This window comes from Setaria viridis, chromosome 2, assembly GCF_005286985.2.
Source record: "Setaria viridis chromosome 2, Setaria_viridis_v4.0, whole genome shotgun sequence".
NCBI lineage: Eukaryota > Viridiplantae > Streptophyta > Magnoliopsida > Poales > Poaceae > Setaria > Setaria viridis.
This window is the reverse complement of record NC_048264.2, coordinates 31,346,537-31,364,137: the sequence shown is the minus strand read 5'-3', so window position 1 is coordinate 31,364,137 and position 17,601 is coordinate 31,346,537. Positions and strand designations below refer to the sequence as shown.

The 17,601-nt window shown below is 49.1% G+C and overlaps 3 protein-coding genes and 2 pseudogenes across 3 annotated transcripts; 3 read left to right on the top strand and 2 right to left on the bottom strand.

The window, feature by feature from the left end:
- The first annotated feature begins 63 nt into the window (after positions 1-63).
- LOC117842343 (uncharacterized) lies at positions 64-831 on the top strand. Its single transcript, XM_034722757.2, is given in 2 exon segments — positions 64-401; positions 504-831. Coding segments are annotated over 2 exon segments (285 nt in total). The 5' UTR covers positions 64-197; the 3' UTR covers positions 585-831.
- An 896-nt stretch (positions 832-1,727) lies between these two features.
- LOC117844269 (protein ENHANCED PSEUDOMONAS SUSCEPTIBILITY 1-like) lies at positions 1,728-4,094 on the top strand (annotated as a pseudogene).
- A 504-nt stretch (positions 4,095-4,598) lies between these two features.
- On the bottom strand, positions 4,599-5,954 carry LOC140220079 (putative cyclin-dependent kinase F-2). Its single transcript, XM_072291866.1, has one exon. The coding sequence runs from the start codon at positions 5,952-5,954 to the stop codon at positions 4,599-4,601; it is 1,356 nt and encodes a 451-aa protein (XP_072147967.1).
- A 77-nt stretch (positions 5,955-6,031) lies between these two features.
- LOC117842344 (AAA-ATPase At5g57480-like) lies at positions 6,032-8,313 on the bottom strand. Its single transcript, XM_072291966.1, has one exon. The coding sequence runs from the start codon at positions 7,742-7,744 to the stop codon at positions 6,194-6,196; it is 1,551 nt and encodes a 516-aa protein (XP_072148067.1). The 5' UTR covers positions 7,745-8,313; the 3' UTR covers positions 6,032-6,193.
- Positions 8,314-11,342: 3,029 nt separating this feature from the next.
- LOC117844268 (protein FAR1-RELATED SEQUENCE 5-like) lies at positions 11,343-13,954 on the top strand (annotated as a pseudogene).
- Positions 13,955-17,601: the final 3,647 nt, after the last annotated feature.

Below are 17,601 nucleotides of genomic sequence, written 5' to 3'. Positions count from 1 at the left end.
AATACTTCTAATTAGTATCTAAATATTCGATGTGACGGGTGCTAAAAATAAACAGGAAACCAAACCAGACCAATGAAGCTCCGTTTCTGTATGCTGAACAGCTGAAGACGGCAGAAATTCTCCTGATCTGAAGTTTTGAACAGAAGCGAGCGCCCGACCCGCTGAAACTATCGGCAATCCACTTCCCCGTCGCGGTCATGTCCGCCGGAAGCGAGAGGCCTTACGCCTTCGCGACGCCCTCGACGGTGCCGGAGGGCTTCTCCCGCGGCTCCGGCACCGGCCCCACCGCAGCCGCCACTGACAGCTCCGGGAGGAGCTCCTTCTCCGGAGCGCCGGCGAAGAGCAGGAAGCCGCCTTTCCGGCCCGCCGCGGACGACACTAAGCCCGTCCTTCGCGACCCGGTTCGTCACCTACCTGGCTCATAAAAGCTCGTCTTCGCGTCTCTCGCTCGTGCTAAGCTGCTGATCTAGGGTTTGGTCTCGGGTGTCTTCTGAGCGTTGCAGATTTCGCGGTCGGATCCGGTGGAGACCCAGGCCGTGCTGCGGCTGCCGCCCTTCCCCTGAGATCGCGCCTCCCAATCCTGATGGTACGAGACGCCAGCTACTGCTAGTGTATATCTCTGGGTCCTAAGTTCTGCTTTCCTGTGGAGTGGTTTTTAGTTCTGTAGCATTCGCAGCTGCTGTGCTATGGTCAGCTTGTAGTTTAACCTTTAACGCTAGCTAAATGAATTTTAAGCTCTGTACCATCAGTGAAAGGAATTCAATGGCCCACTGTGACAATGGGGATTTCCCCCCTATATCTTGAAGAAATACTGCATTAACTTGGGCAGCACTCATATTCTAATATTTCTAGATGCACTGCATTTGCGACTTCAGTAGATATTGTAAATTTGCCCGAGGATATACACGGATTTCCTAATTTGGTAGAAATAGAATTGCGTCCATGGCCATAATTCTTCTTAAGCAGATCAGCTGTTCTTGTTGTTGGGAGCTTTCTGTGCATTCTGTCCAGATTCTGGAGTGATGTGGATCATGAAATTAAATATCTTATGAAATTGAGCCATTGAGATTTGAGGTTTGGAAAAAAAAACTTATGGAACATTCTAATTGGTATAGCAGGTAGTGGAAATGAGAAGACGTAGAATCCATTCGCAAAAACAAAAGTTGAAACCAAACAAAAACTAGCACAGTTAGGTATGCTGGCAGGAATAACAAAGTTGGTTTGGATAGTCTATGCTCAGGTATGCTACTGGGAAGAGCAAAGTTGATTAGATATTCTATGCTCAATTTAAATTCATGAGCTGTTTCCTTGTATGATGAACAATGAAAAGCATCGCAAAGCATCCAGGTCGAAAGACTGCTTTCAAATTAAGCTCTGGAAAAGTTGATTAAGCTTGTCTGTGCTTAGTTTCTACAGTTCAGGAAAAGATCTTCCATAAATGCAAAGTTCTAATTGTTTCTTCAGAGTTTCAGTTGCTAGCTTGTATTCTATTCTTTATAATTCAACTGTGGCAACTGGCAAGGAAGTATACTCTTAGCAATAACATCAGTAATATCACAATTTCCAGTGATAGATTTTCAGAGTTTCAGTTGCTAGCTTGTATTCTATTCTTTATAATTCAACTGTGGCAATGAAGTATACTCTTAGCAATAACATCAGTAATATCACAATTTCCTGTGATAGATTTTTTTTAAAGTCTTCCCCACATATAATCTTTTACAGCGCCCTGAAATGGCCGATCCACTGAATCGTGAAGCTAACTGGTAAGTGATGCAATCGTGAAGATATTGTGTAGATGGTACAAAGAGTATCACTGGGGAGTAAGAACTAAGAATATCATATAACCACAAGCATTGATTATAGCTCTGAAATTAGTTGCCTAGAGCCTAGACCTAGTATCATAGGTTAAGGGGCTGTTTGGATCCCAGGACTAAAGTTTAGTCCTGGGATTTGGATGCCAATTAGGAGGGCTAAATATGGAATAATTGCACAGATAGCGGCTAATTGGTAGTTAGATCACGTTAGCATTGATTGATCCATGATTAGTCCATGTTTAGCCCATTATTACACCTAGGACTAAACTTCAGTCTTCTTTTAACCCATCCAAACAGGCCCTAACTTGTTCTCCACTTCTCCTTCATATAGAGTGCGAGCAGATGGAACACTATGTTTGCTGTTTCACCATTTCAATTACTGTAACCAAATATATTTTACAATTTCGTCCAATGAAAAATAGGATAACAAGTACTTTTGTTGGTAATGTTATCTGGTCTGGCTTATCAGACCTTTTATCTATTTACTTATCGCTATGTGCTACATTTTCTACTAGCAGTGCCCATCCTAATAATCAAGCTGCACTCTCGTCTCTGGTTCTTGCAATCTTGATCTGTGCCATTATAACTTTCAAGTTTTTGACCCACATCACTACTGTTTGAATTATAGAATGCAGACCATTACAATTTTGAAGTTGTCTGAGGTATGCCATTTTCTACGTCCGGGTCGCTTTTGGGCCCACCTGCAGACCACACTACTTCAGTATTGCCCCAAACACCCCTCCACGCGGGCCCCACACATCATCCCTCCCGACGCCATCCGGTCCGACGTCCCGCGCCTCGTCCAGTCCTTTCCCCTCGCGGCGCCGTCAACCACGACGGCCACCACCTGCCCCTCTTCATCGTCCAGGTGACCCAACTCACTAACGGCGTCTTCGTCGCCTTCGCCTACAACCACGCGCTCTCTGATGGCATAGCCTTCTGGGACTTCCTCAACGTCTGGGCGGGGATCGCGCGCGCACGCCTCCCCCTCCTTTCCGGCGGCAAGCCAGCAAGGAGGCCTCTTGGGACTTCCAGCCCCCGCTGCTGGAGTGTTGGTCGCCCGACTCCGTCCCCGAACCGGTGGTGATCCCGTTCCCCAACCTCATGGGGCTCATCGAGCGCCTGTCCCCACCGCCGCTGCGCGAGCGCATGCTGCACTTCTCCGGCGAGTCCCTGGCGGCGCTCAAGGAGCGGGCGCGGCAAGAGCTCCTGGCAGTCGGGGACGCGGCGAGAGCGGCGGCCGTGACCAGGTTCCAGGCCCTAAGCTCGCTGGTGTGGTGCTGCATCACCCGCGCGCGGCACCTGCCGCCGGACCAGCCCACCGTGTGCCGCGCCGCCATCAACAACCGCTCTCGCCTCCGGCCGCAGCTGCCGCCCGAGTACTTCGGCAACACTATCTACGCCATCTCCACGGAGGCGGTGCGCACCGGGGAGCTGCTGGAGCGTGGCCACGGGTGGGCGGTGGCGGCCGTGGGACGCGCTGTGGCGGCGCACACGGACGTCGACATCCGGGCGCACGTCACGGCATGGACGGCCAAGCCCGTCGTCTACACGCTGCGCTACTTCGACCCTAACGGCGTCGCTGTACCTGGGCTGGGACGACGGCGGCGGCATCGACGCCGAGCTGGTGCTCACGCCGGAGCACATGCACAGCCGCAGATCTGGATCTCAACCGCCTCTTGAGCTCGCTGAAGCCGAACGCCGCCACCAGCTTCGTAGCATCTCACCTCTCCTCCATGGCTGCCGGCGAGCACCTTCCCTCACGCCCCGCCTCTCCCCCATCCTCTCCTCCCTTCCCGTGGGTCCGCCCCGACGACGAACAAGCCAAGCAGCGCTGAGCTCGCAGGGGAGATCTTGAGAGGTGGGGTTTTGCGGCGTAGAGCGGCATGGGGCAGGGAAGAGGAAAGAATCAGAGGAAGGAGGAAGATGACGCGTGGGATCCACACGCCAGTGAGGGTGAGGGAGGAGTTGTAGGGGGTATTTAGGGCAATATGAAAATACAATGGTCTGCACGTGGGCCAACGACACTAAAGACGTAGAAAATGGCATATCTCAAACAACTTCAAAATTGTAATGGCCTACATCCTATAACTCAAACAGTAATAGTGTGGATAAAAATTTGAAAGTTATAATGGTGTCCTTCCCGTGCATGCTCAGTGACTTGTCAGTTTGTTATTGGGAACTTTGCGCTTCTCATTGCGGTTTTGCACCATTCATGTATCTGTACTTGATTGGAAAACTGATAGTTACATGGAAGTAATTAAAATTGGCGATCTCCATACATGTTTGATTGCTCCTGGCAAATCAGAGGTCAATTACTACTATGTGTATATATCAGAATTCAAAGCAAGTGGCGCTGGGAAACTAGCTGTATGTGTGATATCTGCACATCTATCACAATGCAATCACTTGGGTTTTGGGGTGCATCCCCAAGAAAACCACTTACTGGCTGAGTATATCAAGTTAGCCTAAATACATGACATATACACATCTATTACAATGTGGTACTCTTGAGTGGCTCTGTGAAGTTATCGCCTGGGTGCCAAGCTTCTCTTAATATCTGGAGTCATCTTTTTCAGTTTTACTGGCTGTAACACGTGCTAAAGAAACCACTCCTGCCTCAAATGGCTGCCTTTATTCCTCGTTTTCTTATGGAGCTGGTTGGTTCAACCCGTTTTTTTTTTACCGGTTCAATTTCATATAAGGCGTTTGAACTTTGAAGCAAACCTTGTGCAGATCACCGCCCGTTCCAGTGCTCGCTGTTTTAACAAGCGATCTTGTTCTCTAAACAATGCTTTTACGACGCATTATGCCTGAGCAACGTCTGGGCAACCTTATTAGTTCCAGTGCCATCCTCCTCAGAAATGCCAAAGCACTGGTCAGCACCCGAACAAAAGTCGATGCCGCCGTCTGCGTCGACGACGCCATGGCACCTATCTCTGAAGCAGGGGCATCGACGGCGGCAGTGAACCAAGGGAGCCGGAGCGCCGCGGCGGCCGTCAGCCGCTCCTTGGGGTTAATCGTGAGGAGCCCCTTCAAGACGTCGAACGCATCCTGCGACAGCGTCTCGCCGGGAAACAGCTCGCGCAGCCGGCCCTGGTGACTGGACCGCGGCTGCCGCGCTAGCCGGCGCAGCAGCTTTCCTTCAACGAACGGCGGCGCGAACGTCTGCAGCGCGTCCACGCCCGGCGCGCCAAGCACGTCGAACATCCTGTCGAGCTGGTGAATGTAGTCGTCGTCGTCGTCCACCTTGAACAGCACCTCGCCGGAGAGCATCTCCGCCATGACGCAACCGAGCGACCACAGGTCGACGCGCTCGTCGTAGTCCGTCCTGCGCGTCAGCACCTCGGGCGCCATGTACCACGACGTGCCCACCCGCGCGTACGGCGGACCGGCCTTCGCGGTGGACATGGCCAGCCCGTAGTCGCAGATCTTCACGACGCCGCCGCCGCCGCCGCCGCCGTCCTCGCTGACGAGGACGTTCCCGGGCTTGATGTCGCGGTGGACGATGCGGTGCGCGTGCATCGCCTCGGCGCCGGCCAGGAGCTGGGCCATGACCCGGCGCGCCTCGGCCTCCGGGAATGGGCCGCCGTGGACGCGCAGGTGGTCCTTGAGGGCGCGCCGCAGGCTTGGCCCGACGTACTCCATGACGAGGGAGTACCTCTTGGTGCGCGGGTCGCGCGCGACGGCGTGGAGGCCAGCGAGGTGGGGGTGGCCGCCGCAGGCCGCCAGGAAGCAGGCCTCCCGGAGCAGCTCGCTGACGGCGGGTGCCTTCTTGCCGTCCCGCCGCCGGAATGTCTTGATGGCGACGGTCTGGCCTGTCCTGCGGTGGCGCGCCTTGACGACGGCGCCGAAGCTGCCGCTGCCGATCTCCCCTATCTGCTTGTAGCTGCGGGTGCTGTCCACGCACAGCTTCTTCCTTCTCTTGTTCCTGCGGGTTCTCCCAGCGGCGGCGCGGTCGTCGAACATGGCGCAGATGGCCGCGACTCGGCGGCCGCTCATGGGTGCTCCCCCAGCGGCATACTCCTCGATCTTCGCGCAGATGGCGGCGACCCGTGCGGCGTCCATGATCATTCCCGACGAGGTGACCTCGTCATCCGTCATGCACCCGACGGGTGCAACTGATCGCTTGGCGACCATGGCGAATTGCAGCCGAGACACGAGTACACCGTTCAAATCACGTAAATAGATCGAGGCGGTGCCGAGTAGTGTTCGGATTCAGAAAAGGCGTAATAATGTGGTTTAATAAACTTACCAAATCACAGAGATTAGTACAAGTTATTACAGCAGACATCAAACCAAACACGAACTTCTATCTAAATCCGACCAGGACCTGATCATCAGCCTAAAACACCAAGTCAAACACGGTCAAACTACGCTCATCGCCGGCCGGAGTCCGACTTGGTGAGGCTCCTCAGCCTTCCCAATATCCTGACCTTGCCCTCCCACCCCAACCCCTTCCTCCCTTTCTTCGTCGGCGACCCGTCAGAGAGCTCCGCCGCCGAGTCCTCCCACTGGAGATCATCAGCCGCGTTCCTCCTCGCCTTCAGCTCGGCCGCGAGCTCCGTCACCGCCATCTCCGGCTCGTCTCTGTTCCTCAGAAGCACTTCTCCGACCTCGGCCGGCGTCATCTCCGCGCCGCTCCTGATGGAGCCCTCCGCCGCATCGAGCATCTCGTGGTCGCCGACGCCGACGTAGCGCTGCACCAGCTCGCGCATGGCGTGCGCGCCGCACGCGTCGAGGCGGACGTGGACGTCCATCCTCCCCGGGCGAAGCAGGGCGGGGTCGATGCCGTCCACGTGGTTCGTCGTGAACACGATGATGCGCTCCTCGCCGCAGCACGACCACAGGCCGTCGGTGAAGTTGAGGAGCCCGGATAGCGTCACCTTCCCACGGTGGTTGCCGCCGGCGTCGTCGTCCGAGTCGGATGAGTCGTCGCCGTCGTCATAGGCGGCGGCGTGGAGCTTGCGCCTTTTGTGCATCCTCTCGGAGGCCAGGCCGCGGTCGCCGGTGAGGTGGAGGGAGCAGTCGATGTCCTCGATGACAATGAGCGAGCGGTTGGTGGTCTGGATGAGGAGCGCGCGGAGGTCTGCATTTGTGGCGACGCGGGTGAGCTCCAGGTCGAACACGTCGTACCGGAGGTGGTTCGCCATGGCGGCGATGAGCGAGGACTTGCCAGAGCCCGGCGGGCCGTGCAGGAGGTACCCGCGCTTCCACGGCCTCCCCGTCCGGCGGTAGAACTCCCTTCCCTCGGCAAACGCCGTGAGGTCTGCCAGGAGGCGCGCCTTGAGGCCCGGGTCGAGCGCGAGCGTGTCGAAGGTGGCCGGGTGGCAGAAGGGCACCGACGCCCACGCCGCGGCGACGCGCGGGGACGCGGCGTTGGTGTGCAGCCGCCGCGCCCGCGACGAGCGCTCCAGGTGGTCCGCCGCGGCGGCGAGGTGTGCGAGGTACGCCGGGAGCACCGCCGCGGCGTGCCGCTTGGGGAGGCGCAGCGAGAAGGACCGGCGCTCCTCGAGCGAGTCCTGGAGCGTGTCGGCGTGGTGCGTCCACACGGCGCGGTGGCCGTTGAAGGTGTCCGCGACCGAGTGGTTCGGCGAGAGCGACACGGACGGCGGCGCGGCTGCGGCCGTGGCCGACGCGCCGGAAGCCGCGACGGCGGAGCGCGGGAGCGAGAGCGTGAGGCGGGGCGGAGGAGGGGAGGAGAGGAGGAGGGAGCGGTGGAGGTAGAGCTGGACGTGGCGGTAGAGCGCGTTGGGCTCGACGGCGGCGGAGCCGAGGAACTCGGGGACGTCGAAGTAGGAGTAGGGCGTGAGCGAGTCCTGGAGCGACTGCCACAGCGAGTGGAGCAGGGAGAGGAGCTGCGTGGGGAGGACGTTCTGCAGGATGGTGAGAAGGCCCAGCAGCGACCACATCTGCGACAGGAACTCCATGGACGTGGTCGCGATGGAGCTAGCTCTGAGCTCAGCTTCTTGCAACCCTTGCTCTTGCTCTACTTAGGTTTGGTATGGCTCAGTGTAGGTTGGGGCATTGGCCATGGCATCTTGTTATATGTAGGGAAAGTTCTATGGAAAGAGAGGGGAAGAAGAAAAGGTGCATATTACACTGTTACAGGCTCCACTAGCATGTGTATACTTGCATCGCATGCATGCTTGAAAAGGTGGATAAGAATACTATTTGACGATCACGGCAGTGTGAATCATCCATAAAGACCATAACCCCTGTCTCTAAGTTTGAGCTGGCATAATAACAACGACTTACACTAGACAAAGGAAACACCAATGCCTGTTGGATTAGCAGATTGCTCCATGATTTTCAGGATTGTACTAAACCTGGGGATCATATATCTTGTCCCTGTATGTATCGAGTCCAGAGACGAATTCTGTGACAGGAATCCCGACTCCAAACAGGAATTATGTTGCTCCGCTACAGATGAGGAAAAGGGACTGAAAAAGAGCTGAAAGGGGGAGGGAGGGAGTAAGGTGCCGCCTCTCTTTTGCACACGTTCTTTCGCCATCTTTAACAGGGAGGGTGCAGGGCGCCTCGGCAGCTGGGAAAGGACACGGTGGCGCACTGGCGACGATGCCGGCCGGCCGGCCAGACGTGCTGGTGCTGCCAGAAAAGCGGAGCCATGCGCACGGAGAAGGGCGGAGCTGCCGCATAGAACGTTCTCTCCAGCATTGCTGAGTGCTCGATCTGGCGCCTGACTGACTACGACTGAGCTGTGCATTTGAAAGCGACAGTCGAAACGCACTGCGCGCACAGTTTGATTCGAACGCACTGGCTACTGACATTCCTGCAGATTTCAAACACAGAGATAACGAACTGCAGAACGGGTCTGCTCAGGTTTCACTACTCACTATTCACTACACTTGAGAGTAGCAGCAATGCAGCATACTGCGGATGATACAGCTCGCAGCAACTTTCTTCTATACAGTCTACACGTGGATGTCACATGGGAATCAAACTCGCACGAAGCATAGGATTCTCAAGGTCCAAACAAAAGCCCAATTTGCATCGATATCACCCTCCTCCGTCTTTTTGTTGCCAAAGCATGGTAGATTAGTTTTACCAAAGGCTGGGATCAAAGGCCCTAATTGTCCTTTTGTAGCTGACACTGACGACGGAGCGCTCTCGCTGGAGGCGCCTTTTGTCGGGAGGGAATATATATATCTGCCAAAACGAGAACTCATCATTGCGAGACGGGCCTTTCCGTCGCGTGCAACTGCGTGCAACCGTCGTCTCTCTCTTTCGCAACATGGGCCGAAAATCGCTAGAGCGAGCGACTCGGGCTCGGTTGACATCATCATATGCGTGTGAAAGAACAGGGGCTTTGTCTGTTAATTATTATGCTCTCTTTGCAATCATCCGGTATGTTATCTTTATTATCTGCCTTTCACCTCCAAAGTTTGGCAATGTTTATGCTAGAAATCTGAATATGAACTAAAGGTTAACTATGCTGGATTACTTGTATGTCAGCGATCTGAAATTCAACTGAAAGTATCTGAATTCAGAGACTCTGGCTGTTAGGGATAGTACTAGATAGGAAGCTCTAACAGCAATGCTAGAATACAAGGCCTAGGATGCTTCCCTGCTTTTGTATGCTATCTTTTTCCCTGATAAAAACATTTGGCACTTTCCTTCGAAGGAATTTTCCTTGAACTTGGCATCTGCCTACAGTATTCTCCTTACACATGGCGGGGAATCTGATTTTGAGTCCCGAAAAACTGTACTTTTTTTCTGAGCGTGCAAACTTTAACCTTTACTTAGGGGGCTTTTGCCTTGCGTCTTTCGTGGAAACTTTTCTTTTCCTTTATTTCAATTACCTTTGGCCTAAGATAGATTATTAAACTAGCCTGGCCTTTTTATGTAGAGTTTTCCTTCAGTTAAAATAGTGGGTCCTGACTACCACAGTTAAAATTGGGTCTAAAATTGCTCTGCATGGGCAATTTCGACTCATTACACTAATCAGTTTGTCGCTGCCCCTGCACGGCTACACGGAGACGCAGACGCCGAAGGCCGAAGATGCAACGATATTAAACTATTATTAGGCCGGCCCAGTTAGTTATGGTTATGCCATACCTCTCGTGTGCTGGCCTTCTTTCTTCTTTGTAGCAGGCCTCACTTGGGTAAATACAATAGCCCCATCCAAGGAAAAAGGCCCATATAACATCCATCCAGTCACAAATATATACGCTCTGAGCAAGAAGATTCGGTCAAAAATTTAAAATTTGTATATACGTTGATATAGTTTTTAAATTTTTGTTTTGAGATAAAAGTTCGTACGGATCAAACTATCTTGAAAAATACTTTCATAATCTAACACATTTGTTATATATTATTCCTTCTATTTAAAATTACAAGGTTTTTTTTACTTCTAAGTCGTTTTGGTACACATATAGTAAAAATTATGTATATATCAAAGTTAAAATAATTTATAATTTGTAATGCAGGTAGTAATTGATATACTAATTGTTAGCCAAAATCTTGTCACAGTGGAATAAAATACATCTAGTAAAAACGGAGGGGTGTAACTATGTTCATGTAGAAAATAACAATCAAAGTTACATCTAAAAAACCATAAAAAGATAACAACATCAAGTATTTACTTATTTATTTACTTAAGCAACATCAAGTATTCATATATCCTGTTTGCGAGTACCAGTGTTGAGTCAAGGATTCGAACTTTAATGAGCAAGTTTCATCGCAAGAAAAAACTTATCAGTTGTATGCTTAGTTCGCTTAAAAGGACTTACTTCGTAGCAGACAGGCGCCCATACGTATCCCTACACATGCTAGTGGAGGCATAGAAGACCTTAGGGCTGGTCCAATGCAAACCGTCATTGCATTGGGTTGGAGTGTTGGACGACGTTTCAAGCTTGAGCGAGAGTGTGCCATGCAAGCAAAGCGTGGGCAGCCTCTTGGTTCGTCCATGCTTTATTTCTTTCGGGACTAACGTAACTCCTCTCTCCGTGATCATTCACATAATTTCTCGGACTACCGGTATCCACCACAAACTACACTGACAGTCGGCAAGACATCATTTTTTTTCTCCCTCACGACAGCACTGTGTGGCGCAACATATTGGGTTGAGCATTGCGCCTAGCCTCATTTCAGGCAAACTGAGACAGCTCGATGGAGCTAGGTTTAGCAGAGCGGATCGGATGGAAAAAAATTCAGTGCGTCCTCCCCGCACGCGGATCCCGTGGGCACCAGCCTCCTACTGATGACGCGTGTCCAGTAGGATGTCCGCTCGGCTCCGTTCCCAGCGCGTGGCTCGCACGTCTTCGGCTCGCAGCGGACGAGTCCACGACGACGTAGCGCTGGGCTCGCAAGTTGGTTTCAGTTTTGCACCGCCCGGCTCATCACCACGTAGTCAGCGCCGTAATCATAGGATAGCTTCGTGAGTTGGTTCCATCCACAGAGAAAGATCGTAGAAACAGGTCACGCCGCCGCCGCCGCCGCCGCCGACGATACACGTACTGCGGCCGGCTGTGCGAGTTGCCGCCGGTTGCCTGATGTCTTGTAGCCATGCAAGCCAAAGGGACTCCACCTTCGGAGATCATTCAGATGGTGAGGAGAATTTTTCCCCATCAAATCCTCTCGTAGACACCATGGAAACGACGAACTCTGCCCTAATCAATGGTGCTGTTGATGCAAGACAGGGGAAGCCATGTACCCTTATAACATTGTAGATCTATTTGTGCTAGCTAGATTTGTGGGCGGGAACATCTCAAACAACTGTTTTTACATACGTAGGGGAACATCACTGCTGTCATCGAGTCCGCGTCTACATCAGTTTCTGAGTTACCAGAATCTATGGCACAACAATCAGATACGGTATGAGATGTCAGTTTGACTACTATAAGCATTAAAAAATCATACTATCTATTCCTAGTAATTAAACAGCTTTAAATTTTCTCTCATCGTACAACAGGTATTAGATAAAAATGGACAGCCTTTGATTGCTCCTGAAGTTGGAATGGCTTTCGATTCAGAGGATAAAGCTTACGAGATGTATAATAACTATGCTGGTAAGGTCGGATTCAGTATTAGAAAGAGCCATACGAAGCGCCGAGTTGATAAAACTATATGCCAGAAGTATATAGTTTGCAGTAACGAAGGACACTGTGCTGATGCGTCGTCACAGAAGGATGTTACAAGGACGGGTTGTGATGCCCGTGTTCAGTTTAGTGTCAGCAGAGAGGGGATTTGGAAAGTGCAAAAGGTTGTACTTGATCACAATCATTATCTTGCTAGTCCTAATAAAAAGCACAAGCTGAAGTCCCAGCGTCGTGTTACAGATGCAGACAGGCAGCTGATTGGTCAGATAAGAGAAGCCGGGATGAAGCCAGCCCAGGTGTATGAGTTCATGAAAGAATTTTATGGAGGATCTGACAAAGTTCCATTTGCAAAGATGGATAGCAACAATGAGATCGGTCGCGAGCGGAAGAAGTACTTAGAGTGCAATGATGCGCAGTCATTGTTGGATTACTTGAAGAATAAGCAGAGAGATGATCCTGGATTTTTTTATGCTGCTCAAATAGACGAGGAAGATGGTCGGATAGCTAATTTCTTCTGGGCAGATGGTCAGTCTATTATGGACTATGCATGCTTTGGTGACGCCGTATCATTTGACACCACCTTTCAGACTAATAAGTTTGAAATGCCTTTTGCTCCACTCCTGGGAACGAACCATCACAAGCAAACAATAATTTTTGGGGCAGCATTGATATTTAATGAGAGTATTGAATCATTTGTTTGGCTCTTTGAGACCTTCCTAACAGCTATGTCTGGCAAACATCCCAAAACAATTTTCACTGATCAAGACGCGGCCATGGCAGGAGCAATTGCCTATGTATTCAGAAATACAAGTCATCGTCTTTGTTTGTGGCACATATGTCTTAATGCAGCTAAACATCTAGGACCCTTAATTAAAAAATTTTCTGAGACATTTTTACCTGAATTTAAGAGATACGTGTATGAAGAGAGATCAGAGCCGATGTTCATTCAGATGTGGCAGAAATTGTTGAGTAAGTATAAACTAGAGAACAACCAATGGATGGCAAACCTATATGCTTTGAGGAAAAAGTGGGCTACTATATACCGTGACTCTTTTACAGCTGATATGAATTCAACTCAAAGAAGTGAAGGTATGAATAACGTGTTCAAGAAAAGATTTCGTAGAAAACTTGGACTTACTGAACTTCTTGTAGAATGCGAGAAGGTTTCAGCTAGCCTTTGTGAAAATGAGTTAGAAGCAGATTTTAACTCACGCCGAAAGAACCCAGTTCTTACAGTCCAGATTTACCTCTATTGAAATCTGCGGCTGAATCATATACAAAGAGGATGTATTTGGAGTTTGAGGAAGAATTTAAAGAACATTTTTCATTTTCTTGTAAATTGTTGCAAGTTGATGAGTCAATCCTCACATATATGGTTACACATATGCATGCTAATCATGGAGCAACGACTGTTTTCAACAGTGCGAATATGTCCGTTACATGTTCTTGCAGAAAGTATGAATCCATAGGTATGTGCACACATTTTGAATTATAATATAGTTTCTAATTTGAACCAATGGAAACTTATGTTTTTATTATGTAGGTATACTGTGCAAGCATGCCTTCAAAGTTTTCAGTGTGAATGATGTTTTTAAATTGCCGCCGCAATATATAATGGGAAGATGGACCAAATATGCAAAAAGAGGATTTTATATCGAGAAACCAAAAACCGAGGAAGAAAGTTTGAAAGCACGTGCTGCACGTATGTCACGAAAGGCTACATCCATTACATTGAAATGTTCAGTGTCAAAAGAACTTCTTGAGAATTTGGAGAAAGGCCTAGATAAGTTGGACTTAGAAGCAGATATTGCTATGAGCAAGTTGCAAGAAAAATTCGATGACGTTGTTGTAGTTTCTACTGAATGCGCTACATACACATTAAAAGGTACAATATCATTTAGAGTTCCACATGTCATAAAGGGCCCAAAGAATAAGCGACTCCAAAGTGCAGTTGAAAAGAATACAACAAAGAAGAAAAAGAAAAGTACTAAGAAGAAAGGTATTCACCCTACCTTGCTGATTTTGTTCCCAGGAAAGGTCCAACTTGTATATTAATTATTTTTGTTCACAGGAGATGGTCCAATTAATGCCGCAGAGAATACATATGAAACTGTTGATCCAAACCAATTGATCGTAAATGACTTAGACTCATTATTCTAGTTTTATATTTTTTTACTAACAACAAATTGTAACAAACAATTTGTTATACATGACACAGGACCTTCATGGTGGCGGTAGCATTGGCGGTTATACTAGTACAATGCAATTTGCAAATGATTCAGCCATGGCTGCGCCACTCATCCATGGAGGAGATACTAATGCTACAGTGCCAAACTTCACAGACTGTGTGTATGGGCAATCTTCTACCATGTCTGCTCCTTTCATGCAAGGCGGATATACAGACCTTTTACATGGTGTTCATCAAGATGCCGCAATGTCCTTATCCGCTAGGAAGTTAAATTTTGATGAGAAGATGTAACTGTGTTGATAGACAACACGCCACTTTGCAGTATTTATTTGTTTCAAGTATGACACATTTGAGATGGATTTTGCTAGTTACATATGATATTTCCTATTTCAGCTGGTTATCAATTTGAAATTAATACATATCCTATTCACTACAGTCATAGAAACATTCACAAAATACTGTGATCATTTTCGGCAAAAATAACCTCGTATATACAAGTTTAAGAAAGGCCAAAATGTCATATGTACCTCCAAAAGGTTTGGCACCATCTGAAAAAATCATGGAGAATAATCCTGATCCTGAAGACTTGGTCGGAGAAGCAACACGTGAAAGCCAGGAGCAGAATATTTTATTTATTGTATTACGAGCCGGGCAGTGGAAAACTGAAACCAACTTGCCAGCCGAGCGCTACGTCGTCGTGGACTCGTCCGCTGTGAGCCGAAGACGTGCGAGCCACGCGCTGGGAACGGAGCCGAGCGGATATCCTGCTGGACACGCGTCATCAGTAGGAGGCTGGTGCCCACGGGATCCGCGTGCGGGGAGGATGCACTGAATTTTTTTCCGATCGGATGGAGGTGCGCCGGTGCCCATGGATCGGATGATGGAGGAGACACTGTTGTAGACGACGGTGGAGGGTAGGGCATGGGAGAAAGGCTGGCTCATTGGGGAACTACAGAACAGATACTGTGCGTGGATTGTATTGGTCGAAGGAAGAAGAAAAATGGTGCGTGGCCCATCCAGACGCAGACCAGACGTGCAACATCCTCACACACCGAAGATTAGCATCGTCCATTCTTTTTCCGAAAACGCTGTCTCGTGTTCTATTTCAAGCTCATTTAAATACTTTGATGCTGATAATTTACCTAAATTAGCACGGAAATGCAGATACAGTCCCATTTATTTTGATATAGAGTTATCTAGACACAAGGCGAGATACACAGCGCTATAGCTACTGATACGGCGACGCCGAGACTAGGAGCGTAGGAGGTGTTGCTAGTGACGCATTTTTTTGATAAGGGACAGTGACGTATTGAATCAATCAATCGGCATCACTGCGATTTGCGTGTACGACTTGTATGATAGAATACGACCCTCAGCATTCGATTTCGATAGGTTTTGCGATGCCGATCCGATCACGTGTGCGAATTCACCTTTCCCGGCCTCGAGGCCGTCCTCGAGGTCATCTCCGAGGTTGAACCGGCCGTCACTGTCCCCGCCGCCGCTGTCTTCCTTCACCACAGGCACGTACAGCGGCTCCTCAAGGTACCGCCTGGCCATCTGGAGGTAGAGCACGACGACGAACACCACGGCGCCGCTCAGGTACCTGCTGAACTGCAGGTTGACGAGCGACTTGGCCTGGTGGAGCGCCTCTCCGGTGCGGCACCGCACGACCTCTCGGCCTCCCTCGTCGTTGAGGAAGCAGCCCTTGGGGACGAGCGCCGGCGTCCACAGCATGACGCCCGTGACGATGAACCAGAGGCCCTGGAACGCGAGGCTCGCCGACCGGACCAGGCTCACCGTGAAGCTCCGCGGCTTAGTTGAAAAATGCTATTATGAAAAACTTTTCTGAACTTTTTCGTTCTCGGAGAAGATGAGAAACTTATGTGGAAGAGTTGTTACAAAAAACTTATGTAAAAATTCGCAAAGAAAAAGAGAAAACTTATGTAAAAATAGAAAGCTATATAGCAAGAAAAATCGACCATTGCTTCTCTAATAGCAATTTGTGTCTCGGTTCGAATAATATAGCTAAAATGTCTCCAACATGTTTTTTCCGTGGTTCTCAAGTTTGTTTGAGTTCACATGGTTTTCTTAGACTTTTGCCGTGTCGTTCTCCATTATTTATGTTGTTTGATGCTGACATTGTTTTTCCACGGTGTGCATGTCGTTATTAACTAAGGTCCTGTTTGGATACTGAGGTCTAAACTTTAGCCCCTGTCACATCGGACGTTTGGATACTAATTAAGAGTATTAAATATAAACTAATTACAAAACTAATTGCACAGATGGAGGCTAATTTGCGAGACAAATCTATTAAGTTTAATTAGGTCATGATTTGACAATGTGGTTCTACAGTAACCATTTGCTAATGATGGATTAATTAGGCTTAATAGATTCATCTCGTGAATTAGCCCAGGGCTTATGCAATTAGTTTTATAATTAGCTTATGTTTAGTCCTTCTAATTTGCATCCGAACATTCGATGTGATAAGGGTTAAAGTTCAGCCTGAGGATCCAAACACGGCCTAAGGATGTGAAATTAAATTTGGCCACTTGTCACGCAGAATGGAGGGAGTATTAAGGAAGAGATTCCTCTGGCAAGCGCATCCTTTATTACGGGTTAAGGTGCGGGTAGTAAAAGAAAGAAGAACTCTTGTAATTTGAAATGGATAGAGTAATTAATACTCCTTCTCATTCTAATACTTAATTGCATAGTGCATTCTTCGTGGTATGAGAGAGTCTAAACAAGGAGGAATGGACCGAGAATCTTAGATCGAAAGGGCTCACGCACCGAGAAGGATCTCCTGGAGTGTAGAGACACAGCTCCAGCTCCGCCATTCCAATCATGTTGAGGTGTTGAGGTCTTTCCCGCTATCGATGGCACTCGGTCCCGTAGGGGCGCACCCACAAAAATACCGTAAGCCTGACTTCGAAACATCCAGCACCACGGATCCGAATCACCAAGAAGGGAGAGCCGGTTGACAACCCCACACCTTTTCTATCTTTCCCTTCTCGTCATAACTACATAACTTAATTGTATTGTTTTCTACATGGACAAAAGTTGTTTTAGACTTTTTTTAATGAAACATGAGGGGTAAGCCTTGTATTAAAAGAAAATAGTTATGTACAAAGGTGGAAAAAAAAGAAAAATTACAACAGAGATTCAAGCCATATAACTATTGATGGTTGGTATTTTGTTTCTGATCTGAGGATGACCTGGAGAATTCATGCTGGAAGGCTTCCTTGCACCTTTGCACTGTTGGCATCTGATTATAAAAAATGAGTCCATTTCTCGTTGTCCATATGCTCCAGGGCATGATGATTATCACCTCCATGAAGAAAGGCTGTGCCAGCTGGTTTTTGAAGGATTCAAGCACGTCATAGCCGGATATTGCATCATCAATTTGTAGGTTCGGTATGTTCCAGCATTACTTTGAGAAGGGTAGCGAAGGAAGAGGTGTTGGACTGATTCTTCAATGTTATTCTGATTAAGGACACATGAATAGCGGTGCAATGCAAATGTTTTTCTTCTCAGAAGTTCT